The sequence below is a fragment of the Phodopus roborovskii genome, unplaced genomic scaffold, assembly GCF_943737965.1.
Source record: "Phodopus roborovskii unplaced genomic scaffold, PHOROB, whole genome shotgun sequence".
NCBI classification, from domain to species: domain Eukaryota; kingdom Metazoa; phylum Chordata; class Mammalia; order Rodentia; family Cricetidae; genus Phodopus; species Phodopus roborovskii.
This window is the reverse complement of record NW_026126470.1, coordinates 26896461-26920132: the sequence shown is the minus strand read 5'-3', so window position 1 is coordinate 26920132 and position 23672 is coordinate 26896461. Positions and strand designations below refer to the sequence as shown.

Below are 23672 nucleotides of genomic sequence, written 5' to 3'. Positions count from 1 at the left end.
ATATACACACCCTTGGAGAGTTTCCGTGGGAACTTAGAACACTTTCAGTAGGGATTTTTTTTTTTTCTGAGACGTGATGAACTCACTATAGAGCAAGAGATCGGCAGAGCGAAGGGTGTGAGAGCCAAGGTTCCTTCCAGAAAGAGGAGGCGGTGGGAGGGTCTACCACTGCCATCATCACAAAGCTTGACAAGCCCCATCATCACAAAGCTTGACAAGCCGGGCAGCTTACACAGCAAAAAGGCATTGACTCCCAGTTACAAAGGCCAGAAGACCAAGACATGGTGAGAGCGGATTCGGCTGAGGCATCCCCTGCCCCGCCCCCACTCCCCTCCAGCTGTAGGTAGTCATCGCCATCCATGTCTTTGCCTGCTCTGGCCTTTTCCATGTGCACACTTCTCTGCCCAAGCTTCCTTTGGGGAGGAGAAACCATTGCATTGGATTGGAGCCAATACACACGTTTTCAGTGTCCCCCTTCTTTCTTAAAGACAAAACACACGTGTGCATTCGGGCTTTAAGAAAGGGATCTTTACGGGGGACCCGGCTCAGCCTTGACAAAGGCAAGACTGGATAGGGGCCACGTGACCCCTCCTGCCTCTGAGCTTCCCTACACGCATGCTCGGAGTGACAGCTCCCAGCAGCCACTGCTGCACACAAAGCCCCAGCTCTCAAGCCTTTCTAAAGGCAGAGGCCTCGCAGAGCAACTCCGCTTGCTCTTGGGCACCGGAGGCACCAGGGAGCCGCGGCCCACCCAGCTGTGTGTGATAAATCAGAAGTTGCTCTCCCAACGCTGAAATGTAGGGTCACAGAGAGATGGATGAGCCTCTCAGGTTACACACCAAGAAACCCAAAACCACTGAATTCCTTTCCCAGAAAGGGGGGGAAAATCCCAGTTCAGAGGCTCTGGCTCTCCCATCCCCACCCCCCAACACACACACACACACACACACACACACACACACTTGCATGTCCTTCTCACAGCCCCTTATTAAACTGTCACACTGTGCAATCATCCATGGAAGGAGCTTTGTGGGAAGGAGTGGGGGGTGTGGGGGCGGGCCGAGCAACCGGCACTTTGAGATTTCTCTTTGTCAAATAAATGTATATAGACTGGTTGCTCTCTTACCTTGCTAGAATGTTTCCCAGGGCTCTTGCCACACTACAAATCTGAGCCCTCGGTCCCTGCTGTATCTGCTGAGTGAAGACTCTGAGGAAGCCACGACATAGACTTTGGCAAAGCTGCTGCTGGCCGATTTTTACTTAAAATTTGCTGGACTTGTAGGATATTGGCCTGTCACTCCATCCCTAATTGAGCTGTCTCTAATTTACATAAAAGCCCACCGGGAATTAGCAGAAACTCTGCATGAAGAAGGGACCAAGAGATGTTTGAATAAAAAAGGAAAGGGTTAGGGATTGCTGTAAAGATGGCTCGGTGGTTAAGAGCACTGACAGATCCTTCCAGAGGACCCTGGTTCAATTCCCAGCACCCACATGGCACCTCACAACTGTCTATAACTCCAAGATCTGACACTCTCACACAGACATACATGCAGGTAAAACAGGAAGGAAGGAAGGCAGGAAGGAAGGATGGACACACCCACCAGCCAACCTTTTTCTGGTCTCTGTATGCACATACACTCATGTGCATACACCCACACGTAAACACACATGCATACTCAAAGATAACACAACCGGAAAGGGGGTTTACCTCCATAGTTAGGTGTTTGTCACAATTTGTTTTCAGCTAATTACAGCTGGGACATTTCCCCAATGTTGAGCATTCTGACTTTGCAGTTTACCTACCAAATGACTTTTCATTAAAAAAAAAAAAAATTAAACCATACTTTATGCACAGCAACACAGTTTACATATTAAATAACACTATACCAGAATGAACTGATCTCGTTTTAAACAGGAGGAAAAGATAGAGAAATACTAATACAGCGGACTTTACAAAAATGGTGAGGTTTCCATGAGCCATTTGGTTCAGGGAGGGACTGGTTCCTTTTCTTCCTCCCATTCCTTTCTTCCTTTCCTTTCCCTTAGGCCTTGGGTGACCTTCCCTTCTGCAACAAAGAAGCCTTAGACATGTTCTCTTTCAAATTTGACATTTAATACTTCAACCTCCAAAATTAGCTTTAATTCAAGAAACATTCCTGTCCCACAGGCAACAGGAAACAATCACTATCCCGTCTCCATCCTGGGACGATTGGCAGGCCACATGCAGCCCGAGAGGTACAGGAACAAAATGGCCTTGCAGGAGGGGAGGGCGGGGGCATTGAGGGTTTGGAAACAGAACTCCAGGAACTCCCAACACAAGATCATATTCTCCTACCCAGTCCCATGCTGTCAATGGAGGACTCCAGGGACTTCTAACCAAGGATCGGCTAATGACGGCACTCATTGAAAATGTTCAGCTGCCTGCTGGGAGAAGAGGAGGCCAGCAAATCAAAACCACTTCCAAAGAAGCTTTCCCAACCTCCCCATGGTAACCGCTGGAGAAGCGTCCACAAAGTCATTCTTAATTCCATTTTGCAAAGAAGTCTCAGGGGCCACAAAGGTGACCAGGGGGTGAGGCCAGAAAGACATGAATCCTAGGATCACACACACACACACACACACACACACACACACCACAGTCTAAAAGCAACAGAAAGCAAAAGCCAGGAGACAGAGAAACCCCTTCCTTCCCCCAGGCAGAGACTGCCAAGAGCCTCATGGCACACGCAGATACGAAGGGTGTGGGAGCTGAGGAACGCACGCAGACATGTGTGTCTCTGCACGTCCAGAGGCATTCCTGCCCTGGGGAGGTGACTGCTGCAGAGGTGTCCACGACCCTCTCCACCCCCTCACCTCTGTCCTCAGCGGGAAACTCACTCCATCACCCAGATCAACCGAGTGGAGTGGGCGGTCCAAGCCTTGCTGGCTCAAGGAGCCTGACCTCTACATAACTTTAAGTTTAAAAACAGGTTTGAGGGTCTAAATGGAAAGCGTCACTGCCAAGTGTTCTCTAACACAACGATGAACACACTTTAAGCTAATTAAATGTTACACACACATACACCACTCACATGTACATATGTGCATGACTGTCACTGAATATTCATGAGATATATTTCACCATGCTACAGAGGAAGAACTAAACTTTAAGAGGGTCCAGTACCCAAGTCCACACAACCGCTAAGAGGCAGAAAGACGGGGGGGGGGGGGGGGGGGGACTGTGAGCCCCCAAAGCCTGTCGCCTGTCACTATGAAACGGGTTAGCAAACACAGTCGAAGTCTCTCCCTACCCAGCACAAAGACGCCTGCACAAAACAAGAAACTGGCAAGGGTCACAGACAATGCATAGAGGAAAGCCAACAACAAATCCTTCCCTCTGTATAAGCTTGAAAATAGGGGACACTAAAGAAAAATACTGTTTGAGAAGACAAAACAAAACCTCAATATACCTCTGCCAAAAGAGGGCCATAAAATGAATCAGAAAGGAGGTAAATGACTAAGTAGGAGATAATGTCTACATGACAAAGCTAACGTCCGCAATATGTAAGTAGTTCATAAAAACCAATAAGGTAAGTCCTCCAAACAGGGTGAAAGTCACTAACACTATATCAAGAATTTCCTACAGTGCTGTCATGTAGCTGATCCCCTCTGAATTGCAACTTGATAATGTGTGAAAATTCTTCAAAGTCTTGTTCCCGAGGAGTGGCTCAGAGACACAGACACAAGACAGTAACAGAAGAGTGTTTATACAGGGGAAATCTTGAGACAATCCCAACTTTTCAATATTACAATAACTTCAGATGATGACAGAAATCTCAAAACATCAAAGTTTAAAAGAACATTTAACAGTGTGGGAAAACGTTCTCTGCATGTTTAGTAAAATAAGGGGTACTTATAAAACGGTATGAACGGTGGACATCAATGCTGTAACATATGTAACCAAAGGGGAAAGGAAGAGCAGCAATGTCCATAACTAATACATACGTGTGCTACATGTAACTACATATAACTATTAGGTGCATGTGCTACATGTAACTACATATAACTATTAGGTGCATGTGCTACATGTAACTACATATAACTATTAGGTGCATGTGCTACATGTAACTACATATAACTATTACATGCATGTACTACACGTAAGTACATATAACTATTGCATTGTGCGCTACATGGAGCTGTGCATAACTTACATGTGTGTGCTACATGCAACATATGTACATATAACTGTTATGTGTAAGTAGCGTATGTGAAGGAAATGTTCACACTGACTTTCTCTGGATCGTGATTCAAAGCAATTTTTATTTAAATGTGTGTGTTTGTGTTTGATTAAAGAAGGAAACAGGAAAATGAAAGGGGAATGGACAGTGATATTAAAATTGCACAGCAAGAGAGCTCGACGATGAACAGAGTATGTATGCTAAGTGACTGAGCAAGAAAACACAGGTAGCCATTCGCCAGAGACCCACCTGCACGAGCTAAACACCTCAAACATTATAAAGCACTCCTGTGACTGAACTTTACAACAGGAAATGGTTTGTCAAACTGCTTCTCAAATATTACTTTTACAGTGCTTAGTTACAGAGTGGCAAGGTGTATTCGACATGTATGAGCCCCCAGTACCGTGTATGATCATAAGAAAAAGAGAATTAACATTTGGTAATTGAGCCACACACATGTGCACACACATGTAAATAAAGTCGCTGTGAGTAGTGGCCCTCTGAAGTGGGAAGTCACTGCTCTTCATCTGTTGATTGTTACTCCACATGCTCTGGGGCCTTTACCAGCTGCTTTAATACTGTCTATGATCAGAGAGGAAAGAAGAGAGGGCGGACGGGACAGGGGGAGGGGGAGGGGGAGGGGGAGGACAAGACAACAGCTCATTTCTGAGCTGGGGAAATAAAGTAATGAATTAGGCGGGAGTACTTTCCCTCCGGAGGGAAATTTGAGTTTTATTACTTCAAATTGGCCTTGAAATTGCAACGACCGCTCACAAACGTTCGTTTTTAATAGAATCAAATGTCATCCTATGGGAACAACACTTCACAAACCTGCAGTCCTGTTTTCAAAACAAGCTTTCTTTATTAGTATTATTAAATGTAAATGTGAGACGGGGAACCGAGTCAGAGACTAGCTTCTCTAATTAAATTTTAACCTGGGAGAAAAGAATGCACTTAGGAGGCCCCACTTCTGCATGGGAGCAGGGTGATTCCAGATCAAAGCCAGATTACACAAGAGAGGACACTTAGCTTTAGCCATTTGCTTTCACTGACTTGGGGCTCTGAGGAATGCAATCATAATACCACACCTACCCACGCCACCTCAACCCTCACCCCAAGGTAGGCAGGCAGGCAGGCACGCACGCACGCACCGCATCCAGCCTCCCCCTCAGAGTTTCACTTCCGGGGCATTACCTCCTTCCTCGGACCTTGAAGTCAGGGAAGCCCCAGGAAAAGTGAGAAAGGACTAGCCCCAGACAACCCATACGGCCAAGAAGGTAAAAGGGCAGTCTCGGGCTGTGGCAAGAAAGTAGCAAAGAGAGACCATACAAAAGGAAGCAGACAAGACCCCCCCCCCCGCGCCCCTGTGCCATAACCCAATGTGTAAAGGCCCAGGCTTTCTGAATGACCTATGAAGGGACCAGCCCAACGTCTTGCCCCAGGACACAAGAATTTGGAAATCCTGGTGGCATTCCGGAGCACGAGTAACAGGAGGTACTGACCAGAGACTTGGGGGATTAGCCTCTGTGTTGCTCAAGATAGGAGCTAAGAGCGTTGCAATCTGATTTTAAAACTTCACCGGATGTGGCTCTATGGCGCAATGGATAGTGCATTGGATCCTAGCGACGAAAACCTCAGGTGTGGTGGTACACTCTGATCCCAGCACTTAGGAGGCCAGCGTGTCTGTGAGTTCCAGGCCGGCCAGGATAACGGTAACTGTAACACAGCTCACACATCCAGGAGGAAACCTAGGGATATGAGCACGCAGTTCCTTTGTTCCCCTCAACCTGCCTGACCTCACCATGGGTACCTTTGATCCCAAACTTCATACAGACCCAGGTAACTTCACGAGCACAGTGGCTAAAGGTACAGGCTTCCCATTGCAACCTCTTCTGCCTGAAAAGCTGCTCTCCCCTCAGTAAACTGTGCGCTGTTTTCCTGACCCTGTTACTGTTGATCTGCTCAAAACATCTCCAGCTGGCCCAGAGCAACTTGCCTCAGGAGACACCCTGGCTCCTGGCTCCTGCTGCTCTTCCTAGCCAAAGCTCCTTCCCTGATCACATGACGAGCAGCACCCATGTGCCTAGGTGTCTCCACACTTGACACAAGGGAGGACTCCTGCCTGCCACACCCCTTCCCTCTGAACCCTGCTCTGTAAAATCTTCCCATTTCTCTCTGATTCCCACCCCCACCCCCCACCCCTACCCTAGCAGTAACTTTCTTCGCTTGGCTGTTCTCTCCTCTACATGGGCACCCTGCCTGGATCCATCTCCAGGGCACTGTGCCACAGGAAACAGCCACTGTTTCTCCCAGTGAAAATTCCCCAGACCTCCATCCACAACTGTTCAGCAACTCCAAATGGTGAGTGTACCCCTCCCTCCCCGCCGACCCAAAGCAAAACCAGATTTAACTCCAAGTCAAACAAGAACCCACAAAGGGGTCCCTCGTGCCTTGAGCCCACACCAAATACTATTGAGTTACAAGAGAGGGGGTGGGCTGGGTGGGAGGGAAGGGAAATGGGGGAGGGGAAGGAAAGGGGAAAGGGAGGGTTGGGAGGAAGCTAGTTAGCTTGATCCCTGGCAAGCAAAGCTACTTGTTGGTCAAAAAACCAACTAACAGATCTCTTGGATTGGGTTGAGTATGCTGCCCCAGTACCCAGTACCCAGCACGTTTGCGGGGCCTTGGTTCTTGGCAAACAACTCCAGACTTGAACAACACATACTGCTGATTCCCAGGCAACCTGATATTCTGGCTTCAGTCAGAAGGCTCCCAAGCTGTTCTCCTTAAGCCTCCAAAATCCTGTTGGCCACAGCTCCTCCCCTCCTGCTCCCAGGAGACCACACCTGAAAGAGAAGGGTCCCATGGCCCGCATCCCTCCTCTGCCCTGAAGCTTTCAGCCCCAAGCGGCAAACACTTCTTGGAGGAAAAAGAAGTTTCAAGCCATTCAAACTGGCTCCTGGCCACCCCTCTCTTCTGCAACAGAACTCCCAAATGCTCTGCTGGCCCAGGCAGAAACCGCCGCTCTAGGCTCAGCTCCTCTCACCCGTTAGATGCAACTATATTTCTATGTACTGTTACTTTGTCTTCAGGCTGCAGCTGTTTGCTGCCTGTATGTAAACGTCTCTTTTTGAGTCATTCTGTGTTCAAAGAGAGAGAAAAACAAACAAACAAACAAACAAACAAAAAACAAAACAAAACAAAAAAAAAAAAAACCAAAAACTCAGACCTGTGGCCACTGTCAAGCTTATCAAGTGCTATATTCCAGATTTTAAGAGGTGTGCATATGTTTAAAGCAACGTATAACCAGCCTACACTCCACAACCCCAGAGAAGCTAGATCCCTCTTCCAGAAACAGACGGAAGCAGATGCAGAGATCTACAACTAACCATTGGGCCCACCTCCCAGAGTACAATGGAAGTGAGGGACGAGTAAAGATATGAACAAAGGAGTCAAGACCATGATGGGGAGACCCACAGAAGCAGCTGACCCGAGCTAGTGAGAGATCACTGACTCCGCACTGTCTGCTGGGGAACTGCCTGACGCAGGACTGATCTAGGACCCCCGATACAGTGGTGCGGCCTGGGCAGTATGTGAGGGCAATGGCAGTGGGGCCAAAGTCTAACTGTATAAACTGCATAAACTCACTTTGAGCCCACTCTCTGTGGAGAGATACCCCTGCTCAGCCTAGACGAAGGGTGGGTGCACCTTGGTCCCGACTCAATCTGGTGAGGGGACAGACTTAGTTGAGATCCTAGGGGAGGACTTACCCTCTCTGAGGAGCTGATGGGTGGGGGGGGGGGGTAGGGGGAAGGAGGGGAGAGGGTGAGGAGAGGACGGAGGGGGGACTGGGACTGGAATGTTAGGAATGAATGAATGAATGAATGAATGAATGAATGAAAATAAAGGTGTGTGCATATGTATGAGTGATTGGGTATGCAGAAGGCAAAGAGGGTTGTTGCTTTTTAAGACATACGAGAACACCTTGGAATTTACCAATAATGTCAATGAATTTTAACTCTAAACTTTGCCTCCCCGGTGTATACCATTGTTACCCCGAGTCCTCGTTTGTTTACAAAGAGACGCACCCGTTATAAACTGTACTTTTGGTAAAGACGTTTAACGAAAGGCTCTGAATAAAAATAAAAAAGATTTGTAAGTAGGAAATTTATTAAAAAGATGGTTTTATTCGTTCTAAATTAATTGTAATTCCTGTGGGTGCCTGACTCTGTTTCAGTAGTGAAGTTTTCTGAAGCATGGGCCTCCTTCTTAAGAATGTTTACAGAAATGGGCTTAGAAATATAACGGTTGTGTTCCATCCTTACACTAAATGAGAAGTGTAAAACCTGTGATTAGATTTCTCCCAGTCGAGCTGGTATGTAGTCTCAATGGGCAAAGCTGCCTCTTATTGGATAGGCCTACCTAACAGTAGGGAAAATTCTGTTACAAAGAATTATGCCTACTTGAGACATTCCAGCTCAATTACAGTGACCATAAAAACTTACTCTGCTGGGCAAATTCAATCTATTTATACATTTGGCCACTAGACAAAATCCTCATTGCACCTGTGATCTTCAGTCCTCTGGGTGGATAATTAAATTAGTGATTGCTGTTAACTGATCATGAGTTCATCACAGTAAGTTCCTTCCAAGGGAAGACAGGTAGACTGAGCTCACTTCCCGGGAGGAGATTCCATCAGCCTAGAGGGATAGGACTATATCCTAACATTTCTTCAATCCTGCCACACCTAGAAGATGTCCATGATTTTGCTGGGTTATTATTCTTCAGTGATAAGGTGATGCTCATCTTGATTTTGACCAGACTACAGAAAAGGATGGCAGTGTTCCATCTTGTTTTCGATATAACTGCTCGCTTACCCAGACTCCACTCTGCTCAACCAAGTTTTCATGTTTAAAAACATTCAAATGTGTCACCGTCTTTGTAGAAGTATGTTATGATTACACGGCATAATTCTTACACAAAGAAATCTAATTTACAACTGACAAGAACTTATTACAAATATCCATTTTGGGGTGCATCTATGTATGTGTGTGTGTGTGTGTGAGAGAGAGAGAGAGAGAGAGTCAGAGAGAGAGAGAGGGAAAGAGAGGGAGACAGTTTTCTCTTTCCTTCACGTGGGTCGCGTAGCTTGAACTCAGGTTGTCAGACTTGGCAGCACAACCCCTATATTTCACATCCAAAAACCTTTTACTATTAAGAAAAGTAGTAAGTGAGTCCAAGCCATTTACCACGGTTAGGGATACCTGAAGATTTCAACGACCCTCCTCGTCTAAATTAGAGCGCTGATTTTTGACCTTCGACACTCACTGTATTTTTTATCTTTTTAGTATGAGGTATACTATCAGGCTGGGTCATGAAGGCTAACAGACTAACCCGATCCAGGAGTTTCTTCCTCGGTGGCTTTGGTAGCCATTTCTCTCTCCTGACAATTCAGCCTCATCTTCACCAGATCCCAGGGAAAGCCACACCAGTGTTTGGACAACTGCAGCAAGCTCCCTCTGCATCAACAGCACGTCAACAAGTGTGGGGAGTTGGGATGTTACAGGCCCAGAGCCAGAGGCAATCTATCGCCTTATCATGTCACGTAAGTCTTGCAACCAAATCAAAACAATTCAATGACATCAACTCTAAGGAGAGCTATGGCAACCGTACAGAAGTCTACCCCTACTTTCACAAATCCCTGCAGTAGTCTATGATCAAACTTTATTCACTCTTCTGTTTGTCTTCTTCCTGCAACAAATACAACTCAAATTGTATTTCCAAACTTTTCGTGGGCTTCATTTACCTCAGGTAAAACAGAGCTCGAGATGGGTCAAATGTATACAGACAGAGAGGAAAATTAAAGCCATACGTGGCTAACATACCAATGGACTTAGGGGGACGTGGTTTGCTCCAGCAATGGGATAGTCAGATTATTAAACGTTATTATAAAGAATGGTCGCTGTCCATTCAGGTTGTACAAGAACAGGGCACAACAGCTCCTGATCCTTCTAAGGCACCAATAGCCCTACCTTTAAAACGGTTGACAGACAAACTTGTATGGGTTAAGCAATGGCCTTTAACAACAGAGAAACTACAGCTGGTAGAGAAATAGCTGGCTGCCTGAACAGTCACCTAAGGTTCCTCTGATTATCCATTTGATAATAGTTTTTATTCTTATGCCCATCGGCCCTTCTCCAATCCCTCTGCTAAGTAAGTTCTTGCAGGCCACCATGAAGTACACCATATATATTTACAGGGACAAGGCCCCTCCTGGCTTATGAGTGCGGATACTGGCTTCTGAACCATCCCACAATGGAGAGGCCTCCAAGATACCCCAAGAGTCCCCAAAAGCAGCCAGTAATTGTCTATGACACCCATAATCCCAAAGGGCCCCTGCCCCTGCTCCATCTTCTTCCCCCCCGCCCCCTTCCTCCCTACTTTTTCCCTTTCCTTTTATATAAATAAACAGGGTGGAGACATTAGACCCCAGACCAGTCACTGCTAAGGTCATGCCAGTTTGCAACTGTGTCTCCCCGATCTCATAGCTGAGTGTACATACAGGCCTCAGGCTGCCAGACTGCGTTCTCTTGACCCCTGGAATAGACAAATAATTAACTAAATGGGACCATCCTCCACACTTCTCTACAAAACCTCAAGATCACACATTTCTTCCTCAAAACACAGGGTTCCCTCCCCACCAACAGGAGGCAGCGGCCTGTACTACGGACTACTCATCAACCACGTGGCACCGAGCTGCTGCCCTCTGAAATCTGTATGGGACCCTGAAGGACTCAGGCATTACGCTGGCCTGCCCCCGTCACCTGGCAGAATGCACTCAGGCAGTACCCTGGTCAGCCCAGGTGCAAAGGACCCTTTAAAAGAAAGACCTCCGCCCACTTATACTCTCTACTCTGTCTTTCCTGCCCCTCCCTTTTCCCTCTCTTTCCCCCTCTCTCTTTCCCACAGTTCCCCTGGGGCAGACGGGACTTTTCCTGTCTCTTCTCTTCTGTCCTCTCTGTCTCTGTGTCTCTTTACCTCTGTTCCCTTTCCTTCCCCCTCCCTCCCTTTCTAATGAAACTTCTCACTAAGTTCTGTCGGCCTGGCGTGTTTGTCCCTCCGCCTTGGTCACCCTCACCTGCCCTGGAATCCGCCAAGGTCCCCCACTGCCTTCTTCCTAACAGATTCCACTCCGCCATGTGGGCCTGGACACTTACCCTGAGCGCCTGCTGTCTGCTAACTGACTGTGGAATTAGTAGATTTCTATCTCTCACCCGAAAAGACAGTCTTCCTCCTTGAACCTCAAATCCAAGACCGTTCAGTGGCCACAATGGGAAAGGAACACAGGAAGGCTGTGCCCCGCACTCCATCCCTGGGGACTGATACTAGGTTTAGGCTTAAACACAGGGCAAAAGGCATACATAACTACGCAGTCCTGATGAAGTGTGGCCCCACCCATCACTGGTGACTGACCCATCAACTCCAGTGTCTCTTGGAAGATGTCCTGCCATGTTATCAGAACTGTGTGAAAGCGTCTTCTGGGAAACGGTTCCTCCCTCAGCTGCCACCTTGGCGTCAGCCTCTCCCTCCGGGTAGCACAGGATTCCTCGGAGGTCTATAGTGTCAACAGAGTGATAACTGAAGGGACAGGCATGATGTCTCCCTTCAGAACTCTCCGCCCTGTCTCTGAGCCCCTCCCATCCCCTCCACTGTATTCTGCATCCTTCACTGAATAACTGTGCTGCCAACAAGTTACATTTGTTTATGTCCATGTCCAATGTGATATCCCATAATTTATATTTAATACACACACACATAAATATCTGCATGTACATGTTATTGTATGTGGTTGCGTGCCTGTGTATGTGTATGTGGGAGCAGGTATTCTTAATCTGGTGAACCTGTAAAAGAGATCAGCTGGGTATGACAGATGTGGAAAAGTGTCCCGCATCCCACCAGCACCCTAGCTCTGCCTAGGGCTCGACGCCTTCACTCTTCACTGATTCATGATCTGGTTAGCTGCCTACTTACCGACACTTTCCTTCGGAAACTCTCAGCTAAGCCTCCAAACACTAGTGACAGGTTTTCTTGGGCGAATCAAGCTTTGTTGTTCTCTAGTGGACTTCCCAGAATGTGGGTCTTTACCTCCTAAGCTTAATAGATTCCTGGGGTGCTGCTCAAGGCCGATGGGGGAGATGAAGACATTAGTACTACCACAGAATGCCACGTGGCAGAAAACATCTCAACCAGCGCAAGAGCAGCTGCTATGAACCATAGTGTTCACCCTTTTATCTCTACTATCCTGATCCCCATTCATTTCTTTCCAGCAGGTTAGGGATTCGGGAGGCCATGAAACCCTGTTTTGTTTCACATGGAGAGTTACAGGATGCTGAACTCTGTCTACCATTGCTTGAAGACGGCCTCTTCAGTGGCCCTCTGTGCTCAGTGGACACACTTCCTGCCCAGTCCGGAAGCAAAGGGCAGGTGACCAACAGAGGTGCCTCGTGGAGAAAGAGTTCAAACAGGGGGCTGGGGAGATGGCTCAGCAATTAAAAGTACACATTGCTCCTTCAGAAGCCCAAGGTTCAGTTCCCAGTTGTGACCTGATGGCCTCTTCTAGGTCCTACAGGCTCCTGCACACACATGGTATGCATAAGTTCATGTAAGCAAACAGACACACGTACACTAATAGCGTTCAAATCATGGCAGAAATGTACCCTGACAAACTGCCAAAGAGCCACAAGATAGGCAATAAGACAACTAGAACTCATCAGGCGGTGGTGGCACGCTCCTTTAATCCCAGCACTCGGGAGGCAGAGGCAGGAGGATCAGCAAGGTCTACAGAGTGAGTTCCAGGACAGTCGGGACTCTTAACACAGAGAAACCCTGCCTCGAAAAAAAAAGACAACTATCACTCAAGCAGAGGCTGAGAACGGCAAAGGTAACACAGGGAATTAGACCAAACCCCGTCCAATAGCTCCGAAAACAGGTGAGCAGAGCCTGCAGGATTACAGAATGTTCTGGCAAGAATCTGGGTTAGGAGACTAATAAATGTATGGAGAAAATTATAGTCAAAGAGACAGACTCCAAGCCTACGTATATCTCCATGGGAGACATCCAAAGGGGGGTGGGGGGAAATGTGTGTTTGCAAATAGCAACCTCTCTCATCTGCTATAGTGTTGGTTCACATTCTCTGGGAAGCGCTGAGCGTCCAAGAACAGTGCTAAGATCTGCAGAAGAGTCTTCTGTCCGCTCCCGTCACTCTAATAACAGGTTGTCTACCTTAACGAGTCTCTATGGAAAGTTCCGCTATTGCTGGGCCGGGGTTTTCTTCAGGATGCCAGCCCAGCAGCCCCTTCAACCCCAGACATGCCCGGGGGCAGCAGCATGTGGATCCACAGCCTGACAATGGATCCACGCCCTGGTTTGTGACAGCTTCCCCTAGGGAGACAGAAGTGAACATCCATTCGCCCTAGATAGAGCAGCAGCAGCAAACCAAAGTGCAATTTCACCAAAGTCCAGTTTGCTGAGATCAAGGAGTCATCAGGCCGCCTTATAGAGCATGAGAGAGATGCTACTGACAGAAACGTGGGTGACCCACCCCAAAAGAAAAACAGCTGCATCACGGAAAAGTAAGTCCCATTCCGTCATAGGTCACAGATGGTGACCTCATTGAAGCCACAGCATGGAGTCCCGCTTTGAATTAATCCTTTCTCTACCATGCACTCCAAATCTCCTGGGATCATTTGCAGCCCTTGGGAACAGGAGTCTCCGGGGGAGGTTTCCGGGGACTGGGAACAGTATCTGGAATCTGGGGGAGGGGGTTTCCCTGACTCTCCTCTCTTGCATCTACAGGGGAGCTTCTTAAAGGTTCTATTGCCATTATCTCAGGCCTGGCTTGCACTGTCTTGTTCTGCTCTAGTTGCCATGGCTACCAGGCAAAGTCCAAGATGGCATCTTGTTATAGCAGAAGAAAAAGTGCTATATAACACCCAGGAAGATCAAAGCATCCTCCCATCGGTCATGAACTTCAGGGGATGCCCCGTGTGCCAGAGGTTACTATTGGCATTGGGAACAGGGGAGGATTCTCCTCCTCCTAGGTCTTTCGGTCTAATGGGGAGGTGAACTCATGAGCATGTATGCCATGCATGATGGTGAACGTGCCACTGAGAGCCCCACTTCACCCTCCCACACTAACAGCTGAGAGGCCTGGCTCTCCACACCTCTGAGTGTGACCTTATTTGGAGGTCTTTAGAGGTGTAATGGAGTTGAGGTGGGGGTCGTTGGAGGGGATGCTGACCTATGGTGACTGCTGCCTTCACAAAAAGGGAAAGGCAAGCGGAGATGCATAGACAGAAAGACACGGGAAGACAGCTATCTACAAGCCAAGGGGAGACGGTCTGAAAGCCTCCCCCATAGCTGTCAGAAGGAACCAACCCACCAATCCTGACGTCGGACCTCTAACCCCCCAGAGCTCTCCTTCCCTCCCTTACCAGGCCTTGGGAACACACTCCTCTCTCCCTCAAGGCCAGCTCACCAGGAAATCACCCGTGACACAGTACAACGACCTAAGATGGAGCGGGCTGAACTGTGCCCCACTCACGCAGCACGCAGAGCCAGCTTCGAGTCCTAGCCTCCAGTACAGTGGTCCTCAACCTTCCTAATGCAGCGGACCTTTAACACAGTTCGTGTGGTTGGTGACCCCCAACCATTCAACCACAAAGCTAATGCTGCTATTGTTTTGAATCATAATGTAAATATCTGACGTGCAGGATGCAACCCCTGTGAACGCGCCATCCGACCTCCGAAGGGGTGAGACCCACACACAGGCTGAGAACTGCCGCTCTGGCACCTGTGACTGTGGTCTCATTTGCAGATAAGGTCTTCGTGGATGTAAAAGGAAACAAAACTAAATTAGAATGGATTCTGACTTCGATGATGAGAGCCTTTACTGGAAGAAGGAAGTAGCTCACCAGGAGACAGGCAAAGGAACAACGTTGTGTAAAGAGAAACAGCGGTTGATGGGCCACATCAACAGGCATGGGATTCTGAGGACGCTACCAGCACCAAGCTCCAGAAGAAGCAAAGAGCCCCCAGAGGGCGCATGGCTCTACCCAGGCCTTCATTCTGGACTCTGATCTCCAGAAATGTGACACAATAAATAACTGTTATTTAAGCCACCTAATCTATGGTCACTTGTTAGAGCCACCCTAGCAAACTAAGAGAAAGTCAGAGGGAAAAACGTGCCCAAGGCATTCCTCTGCCTGGTCAATGCAGGTAAAAAATAACAGCAAGGTGTGCAGGGTTACTGCCAGCATCAAAGGGGGAAATCCAAGAAGATTCTGAATCCACCAGCAAATGTCAACCACAGTGCCGGCGCTCAAGACAAGGACCCTCAAATTTGCCAGCACCGCCCAACGTGTATGCCACCCAGGCCCTGGTTTTCTACACTTTCGTGCCTATAGAAAATCATAAGATAGACTAGAGTAACAGAGGAAGGAAAATGAAGGAACTTTGGAGGGATAGAAGCCCCTCCCAAGAGTCTGGATGAGCCCTCTTTGAGCTGAGAGTCAAGGATCCCAACCCAGTCACCTTTGCTACGAAGCTTGCAGCTTGTCTCCATAGAGATAATATCCCTTCCACGGGGATACTTTAAGTAAGAATGTTAAAACAACAATGAACCATGCTTAAGATCTAAGTGCAGATGGCCCTTCTTCGTATGGCCCCCACACCCCAAGCTGGAAGCCAGCCATGTTCTAGAAATCTCATAAAGAAACCCCATCTACAGTAAAAGACAACCTTTACAATGCATGGCTTTGCCTCACCAGACTACAGCCCTCCCAAGGCATCGCCTACAATCATAATTGCACTTTTTTGACAAAAAAAAGGGGGGGGAGGAGAGACAAGAGGGGGCTTCTTAGCAACCTTTTCAGACATAACTTGTGAGCCCCCAAAACTGTATTTTGGTTACTGCTGAGACAATTAGGCAGAGCTATCCCTCCAGGAGCCCACGCTCACACTTGGGTGTATACGCCCCTCCCCTTAATCACTTCATATTTAAGAATGTAGGTTAAAATGTCTTCTCTCCTATGTGTTTACATGTGCGTCTGTGTAAGTGCATTCACATGTATGTGTGTTCATGTGTGTGTGTGTGTGTGTGTGTATGTGTATGCAGGTATTATGTGGGTGCACACATGCATGTGAATGTATGTGTATGTAGGTGAACATATGCATGTGGAAGCCTGCACACGTCACGTGTCTCCCTCTTTGGCTAGTCTGGCTCACCAGCCTGCTCTGGGGTCTCTCGGGCTCTGCCTCCCCTTGCCAGGATTACAGATGGGCTACCAAGACGTGGGTTCCGGGAATTCGAACTCTGCTACTCACATTTGCACGGCAAGTACTTTCCACACTGAGCCATCTTCCCAACCCTAAAATCTCTCTTTACAGCTTTAAACTAATTTATCTATTGTGTAGGGGTTGTGTATGCCCTGGCAGGAGTTGACTGTTTTGATTAGACACATCAGTCTGGGTGGTGAGAGCCTTTACCCACCCCCTGAGCCATTATCCCTGCCCTACAAAACTGTCAAGTCTGCTTCTTGCTTCCTGTCCTAACATCACTGGGGTTGCAGCCTCTGAAAAGAACAGCTTAGGGCATGTCCCATTGCAGCTGACAGTCTCACCACCCAGCCACACTCCCGTGAGAGAGCAGGGAATTGAGGTCAGGTCAGCATGCGGATGTGCCCAGAGCCAGAGCAGAGCAAAGTGTATCAATTGGTAGATGCTTGCGTGGCGTGCGAAGGCCTGAGGGTGATCACTGTGATGGTCTTAATGAGAAAGGCTCTCATTTGAATGTTTGGTCTCCAGTTGGTAGAACTGTTTGGGAAGGATTAAGAGATGTGGCCTCCTTGGAGGAGGTGTGTCACTAGGGTTGGGCTACGAGGAGCAGTCTCCCTCTCTGCCTCCTGCTTAGAGATCAAACGTGTGCCCTCAGCTACTGCCCCAGAGCCCATGCCTGCCTGGCTGCCTGCCTGCTCCACCAGGATGGCCATGGACTTACCCTCTGAAACTGCCCTCAGTTAAATGATTCCTTTTATAAATTGCCTTGGTCATGGTGTCTCCTCACAGCAACAGGACCGCAACTAAGACAATCCCATCACTGAATAAAGTGGGCATAATGGCAGACACCCATCATCCCCGTACTCTAGAGGTGGAGGCAGGAGGGCCAAGAAGCTGAACATCACTTCCCGATGACGTAGCAAGTTTTGAGGCCAAATCTTGCCTCAAAAATATGGTTCACTGACCAGAGTGCAATTAGGCAAGATAGAAAGTCTCTCCACTTTAACGTAAGCGATAGAGGGGGGCAAAATAAAAAAATAAAAATAAAAAAAAAAAAAAAAAAAAAAAAAAAAAAAAAAAAAAACTCCAGTCAAAAAACACTTTATGCCAGAGCCATTGATCCAACCTGCCCATCCCTTTAGATGGATATGGCTGCCACTCCCCACCCCTGCTGGGAAGAAAAACACTGCTCTGTGTGATTGCTATTCCCTGGAAGAGCCAGCCTTCTGCAGACACTGATACCTAAAGACCCAAGTCAGATTAGTAAGTGCAGCCTGGGCTCAGCACCTGCAGAGAAAATGCATGGTGAGCTCCTCCCCGGTGGGTACCATTCTGCAGGGTGATGCTGACTCACCGCACCCGTTGTGGTCCTTTGGCCCAGTACCAGTGAGCACTAAGGAACAAGCCCTACCTGCCAATTTCCATCACCCCCAAGTACTTCAAAAAGATGAGGCAAGGCTCAAAAGAACGTGCCCACAACCGCACCACCTGTAATCCAGGAAATTACAGGCACTGCCTCGTCACAGCAGACAGACAGGGCAGCTGCCTCTGCACACCCCTCCTGAACTTTCCAGCTCTCCACGCATGCCTTGCTCCTCAGAACCATTGCTCCCGAAAATTTCCAGCACTTAAAAAGAAATCCAGGATTTAGCACCTGTTTGTTTCAGAAATACTTGCTAAAAACAGATCTGCCAAAAGGCCACCTCTAAAATTAGTCATATTTCCTGCTCCGCAAAACATAGTAAAGGGTAATTTTAGCAACTTCTTCACTCCAGGTATCTGGTACCGTTGTGTTCTGCGTGTGATGACTTGCAACTTACTAAGCAGGCAGTCCTTGTTTTTAGCCCCAAAATAGCTCTAATGAAATGTATAAATGGACTTTTTAAATAAAAACCAAAGGTTAGAATGAAGTTATCTGAGACAGTTTAGCGCACCCTGGGCCTCTTAATCACAGGTGAGGTGTGAAGGTGGCACCACTCTTTGCCCAGCTGAATAAGTTTGCCTACTAAGCCGGCTGAGCCCGAGAGGCTCTTGTCCTTTCTCCCATTAAGTTTCTTTGCTTTGCTCTTAAGCATTTTTAACTTCACTACATTCCCTGGGGAGAGGGGCATACACCACATTGCACCCGTGGAGGTCTGAGGGTCAGAGGACAACTTTAAGGAGTTGTTTTTCTTCTTCTACCACAGGGTCACCAGGGTGGAAACATGGGCCATCACGGTTGCCAGCCCACACCTTGCGCCACTGAGCCATTTCAGCTACGATCTATCCATGTTCTAAAGTGTGACAGTAACTTCTCATGGGCCTAGCACAGGTATTCCTGGCCTATCGGGAACCACTGTGAGATGACAAACCAAGCCTCCCGGAGTCTGTCAGAGCTGCTAGCCCATACTCCTGCCCTGCAACGTTGTTCTCTATGCCAAAGCCACGGTGAGTGAGTGATGCTTTTCAGAACCTAACAGATGATTCCTGGTCCAAACATCACTGCAGCCATGACCGAGAAGATAGGAATTAAGAATCTCACATGATCAAGTGAATATTTATTTTTATAAAGCCGCATGGACAGAGCCTGTCTTCATAGAACGCTAAATAAACAGCAAAATTAGGTCTCAGCCCTAAGCTGCCCTTTGTGTTCAGCCGCAAAGGGGCCATCTAGAGTCAGATTACTTCCAAACAACTTTGGAGGCCACTGAGGTAAAAACCCTGCCCTGTCCTGTCCTGTCCTGCCCTGCAGGCAGCAGAGGGAAAAGGAGCCTCTTGATGAGATAAGGCTGAGCCCAAAATGGAAGTGGGGGAAAGGGAACTTGTTTGTCAACTGCACTGAGCCAGGAATGCTTCACACACCCCGGAGGGTTTTATCCAAAGCACCTCACCAAAGACACACTCACCACCACCACCCACACTGCTTCAGATGCCTTCAACTAGCAAGAGTCTGGATCTGGCCACACACCAACCAAAATAAAACCCATGCTTTGATAAGAGATGCTCTGAGACGGATGGTATTTGAGATGGTGTGCCCGCATCTTCCCTCCATCCCCTGGTCCGTGCACCCACTTCTCCGGACAAGCCAGCTACTTCTGAAGCCTTCTACACTTAGTCCTCATGGCCGTATTCACCACTGCATTTTCACAAGGGAAATCTATACCCACCGAAAATGAGAGGAATCGGTGAATGGGTTTAGCAGACAGTATGTATCCCAAGAAAGGGGGTGGGGGGCTCCCACCAACTTCCGCTTCCCCTGCCTGACCTGCAGGTTGGTTTGCAATAGCTTGCAATTCACTTTCCCTTTAGTTTTGTATAATAAGGCAAAACCCCAAAAAAAGAAAGGAGAGCTGGAGACTCATTAATTAGCTCACTAATATCTCTCTTTCCTCCCTCCCTCCTCCCCCCTCTTTCTCAACTCTTCAATCCACTGAAGCCCATGTCTACTAGTTGAGCGCTAAGGGTGTAGAGTTAGGGAGATAAAAGCCATGCCTGGCACCACTGTTTCTTTAAAGTTCACAACCGAAAGAACTAAACCCTGGGTTCCTCCTGATGGATGCTCTGGTGTCCCTGAGCAGGGATTCTTCTAGCTAGAGAAAAGCACAGCAGGAAAGACCAAGGTTTGCATCGGAAGTAACCTTCCCTGACCTCTACTCCTCCACCCAGGACCATGGTCTCTAACCAGACCAGATCAATTAGTCCAGGGAAATAATTGTTCATCCACCAAGCATCTCCTCACTGCAAAGATGAATAGAGCCATCACAAAGACAAGAGGAAAGGGACTCTTCATCTGGACCCCACTTGGGCAGGAGTAGCATAGGAAACCAGAGGTGAAGCACTTGGGGTTGGTGGACGGGTTCAGAGGTAAGGGCTGAACTTTGAATGCATCCCCAGGCAGTTCAGCCAAGGGGCCAAAGTGTTATGCCATGGGGCCAAACTGCACCCGTGAGGAGCTAAGGTCCAGCCCAACATGGCCAGAGCCTCTAAGGACCTGGGAGCAAAGGAAGGCAATGTGCAGCTAACAGGAAGACTGGCCTCTTTAAGGAGGTGATGTGCACGGCCAGGCTGAGTCCTGTAAATGAGGTAATGCCCATAGCCAGGCTGAATCCTATAGGTTAGGCGTGGAAACATACTCCTACACCTCTCCACACCAGAACAGGAGCTCACTGAACCACCCAGCAACCCAGAACGCTGAATGGACCTCGGCATATCAGGCAGGCAGCCCACCGCACACCATAGAGTAAATAAACTTTTGCTTACTCCCATTAGGACGACTAGCGCTGGGTCTGAAGAGTTTGTTCTTTTCTGAGGAGATAAAGTGAGTTCATACTGAACTTGGAAATTCTGCCAAGAGGCACTTTTGAAAATGACTCGGTTTAGCCCTGCTTACCCAGTTTAAAGGGGCACCCCACTTGGGACGGCTACAGAAAGAGAGGACCATTTCTAAGGATGATGGGTCCCAGTGCTCACCCGCTGGGGTCTCCAGGACAACAGAAACCAGAAGGGAAACAAAGTATCAGGAGGCTGAGACAAGGCAAGCACAGCCGCTAGGCGCTATCGCCATAGTTCTCACAATTATCACCATCACAAACTCCTAGGCTGAGCTAGGAACTTAGAGCAGCAGGAACAAGGGTTTGGCCCTTGGGCTATTGCTGCTAGGACCCCCTGAGTTCTCCTCCTCCCTCCGCCTGGGGGAAGTTTGGGAGTATTGTGTCCATGTGAGGACACTAGCTCCACAGCCCCGAGCAATTCCCTGTGTGGAGCAACCCAGCCTCAAAAGTCAGCCTCTTCTTAGGTTTCTTCTCACAAGTCTAAGTTACACCTGAGATCTGCCCACACCGGGCCTGGCAAGAGTTCACACCCTCTAACTTCTAATTAGGTCGAAGTAGTGTCACTCCAGACGTGGGGGAGGGGCTCCTTTCCTTTACCCCCCCACCCCGAAAGATTAAAAAAGCATCTCCAAATCTCTAAAGTCGGAGGCCTAACTGTGTAGTCTTGCACCTGCCAAAAGCAGGGTCTTTGCTGCAGCTCGCCAGCTGCCCCAGCCCACGCGGGTGGAGAGGGTAGCTTCCAGGGCCTCAACTCTCCTCCACGTCCTCACCAGAGGCCAGGAGAGTTGAAACTGCAAGCAGTCCCAGAGACTGGTTACCCTGTTCTCCCGCCTCACATTCCAGAAGCAGGGCTGGCCATCCTCAACCCCACCCTCCACCCCCGACCCCCCTATCCGCCCCCCCCCGCGCGCACACACACACACACACACACACACACACACACGTCTAGATGTAGTTCCTTCGGTCAGACAGCAGGACACCCCCCCTCCCCCAAGGCCACCTCTATGCCCGCCTCCGGCCCCTTCTCTGGCGTCCGCCAGGCGGCACCCTTCCAAAACAACACAGAAAGGCAGTGCGGGGTAGTTTCGCGGGTACTTCTATCCGTCCGGGTCCCCCACCCCACGAACCTGCTGCTCCCTCATCACCCATCAGTGGATGCCTGCCGGCCCACTGCGAAAGCGTGGGAGTGCGTCCAGCTGCACGGGGTTAGAAGGACAGGCAGGGTGCTGGCGGGACAGGGCTCCCGGGTCTTCCCGCCAGGCTCCCGCGCCCGGGCTCACCTTCTCTCCGGTCAGCACGTGCAGCCCCTCGCGCACCTTGGCGAAGGAGCCCTCGCCCAGCTTCCTGCTGCCGATGAGGTAGTTGCCCACGCGCTTGTGATGCTGGAAGTCCCGGAGCCGCTCGCGGGACACGCCGCTCACCCAGGCGGGCAGGAAACTTCCCTCGCAGGCCGCCGCCGGCCTGGCTGCGTCCTCCGTGCCCCCGTCGCCCCCGGGCGCCGCCGGCTCGCCCAGGAGCCCGTCCCCCGCCGCTGCCGGCATCGCTGCTGCTCGGCTCCCGCGCTCGCAGCCGCTCCTCCTCCGGCGCTGCCCCGGCTCCTCCTGCCGCCGCCCTGGGCCCGGCCCCGCCCGGCCGGGGTCTCCGCGCTCACGCCCCCCGCGCCTCCGTGCGAGCGCGGCGCGCAGACAATAGCTGGCGACGGGGCGAGCGGGGACCCGCCCCCGAGAAGTTCGTCCTCGGAGGATCGGTCGCCCAGATCGCGTCCACCGTCCCGTCGGGTGTCCTGCTCGGGGGCTGGGGGGGGGGGGGGAGACGGCTGCTGCTCCGAGAGGGACGAGGTCGGGTGGCGGGGTCCCCCAAGCCCAGGCGCCGCCGCCCCTCTAGCCCGCCGGGTCGTCAGCGGTGCGTCCCGGGGCCGCTCCCGCCGGAGAGGAGCGCGCGGCGGGCTGCAGGCGCCCTCTGGAAGGCAGCAGAAGAAAGCCTCATTCAGTTTGAATTTGCAGAAATTGAATCCGCTCGCGGGCGGCGGGGACTGAGGCGAGCTCCACTCGGCAGCCGGAGCACTTTCAAATCCCTCGTAGCCCCTCCTTCCTTCCCCGCGCGCAACAGCCGAACTCGACCCTTCCTGGAGAGGGGAGGGGGAGGGAGCGGCGGAGTGGGCGGCGAAGCCACCTGAGCGCCAGACAGGGGGACCCCGCGCGGCCGCGGAGACGCGCGCTCCCGGGCTGCCCGAGACCTGCCGCCTCCAGCGGCCCCGATAGCACTGGTTCTGGGCTTGAGCTTTCTGGGCCTTTCGGGAGTAAATTTTTGCACTAGCCGCACCCACCAAGGGTAGGGGAAAGAGAAAGAGGAGCTCTGGATTTTAGAAGGGTTAGGTACTCAGCTCAGAGCCTGGCACACAGTAGGGCCCCTGGACGATGGATGGATGGATGGATGGATGGATGGATGGATGGGTGGGTAGGTGGGTGGGTGGGTGGGTGGGTGGGTGGGTGGGTGGCGGGGTTGGGGGGCCGTAGCAGGCTGTGTGTTCAGGCTGGCATGCAGACCAGATTGCTGGGTTAGTGAAGAAGCAGCTGCCACAGTTAACAGTCGTGGCGGCAGCGTAGGAACCAGGGCGTTTGCTGCCTGTGCGTGTACGTTTGCACCCTCTCTGCTTCCCATAGCGATGATGATGTTTGCAGAGTGATCCCGACCGGAGCCTCGCCGCTCATGTGTGCTTTTGTTCTTCAGGCTCTGTGACTGTACCGATCTCACATAAACAATTACATCTGTTCTGAGGCACCTACCCGATACTTCCAGGTTCCCCAAC

At 49.9% G+C, this 23672-nt stretch overlaps 1 protein-coding gene across 1 annotated transcript in view; it reads right to left on the bottom strand.

Annotated features, from left to right (window-relative positions):
- The window catches only part of Hunk (hormonally up-regulated Neu-associated kinase), a 98985-nt gene extending 76542 nt beyond the window's left edge, over positions 1-22443 (bottom strand). The window contains exon 1 of the mRNA XM_051191864.1: positions 22144-22443. Coding sequence (XP_051047821.1) covers positions 22144-22404 — 261 coding nt within the window. The 5' untranslated portion in view covers positions 22405-22443. The remainder of the gene's footprint in view (positions 1-22143) is intronic.
- Between the last annotated feature and the right edge of the window lie 1229 nt (positions 22444-23672).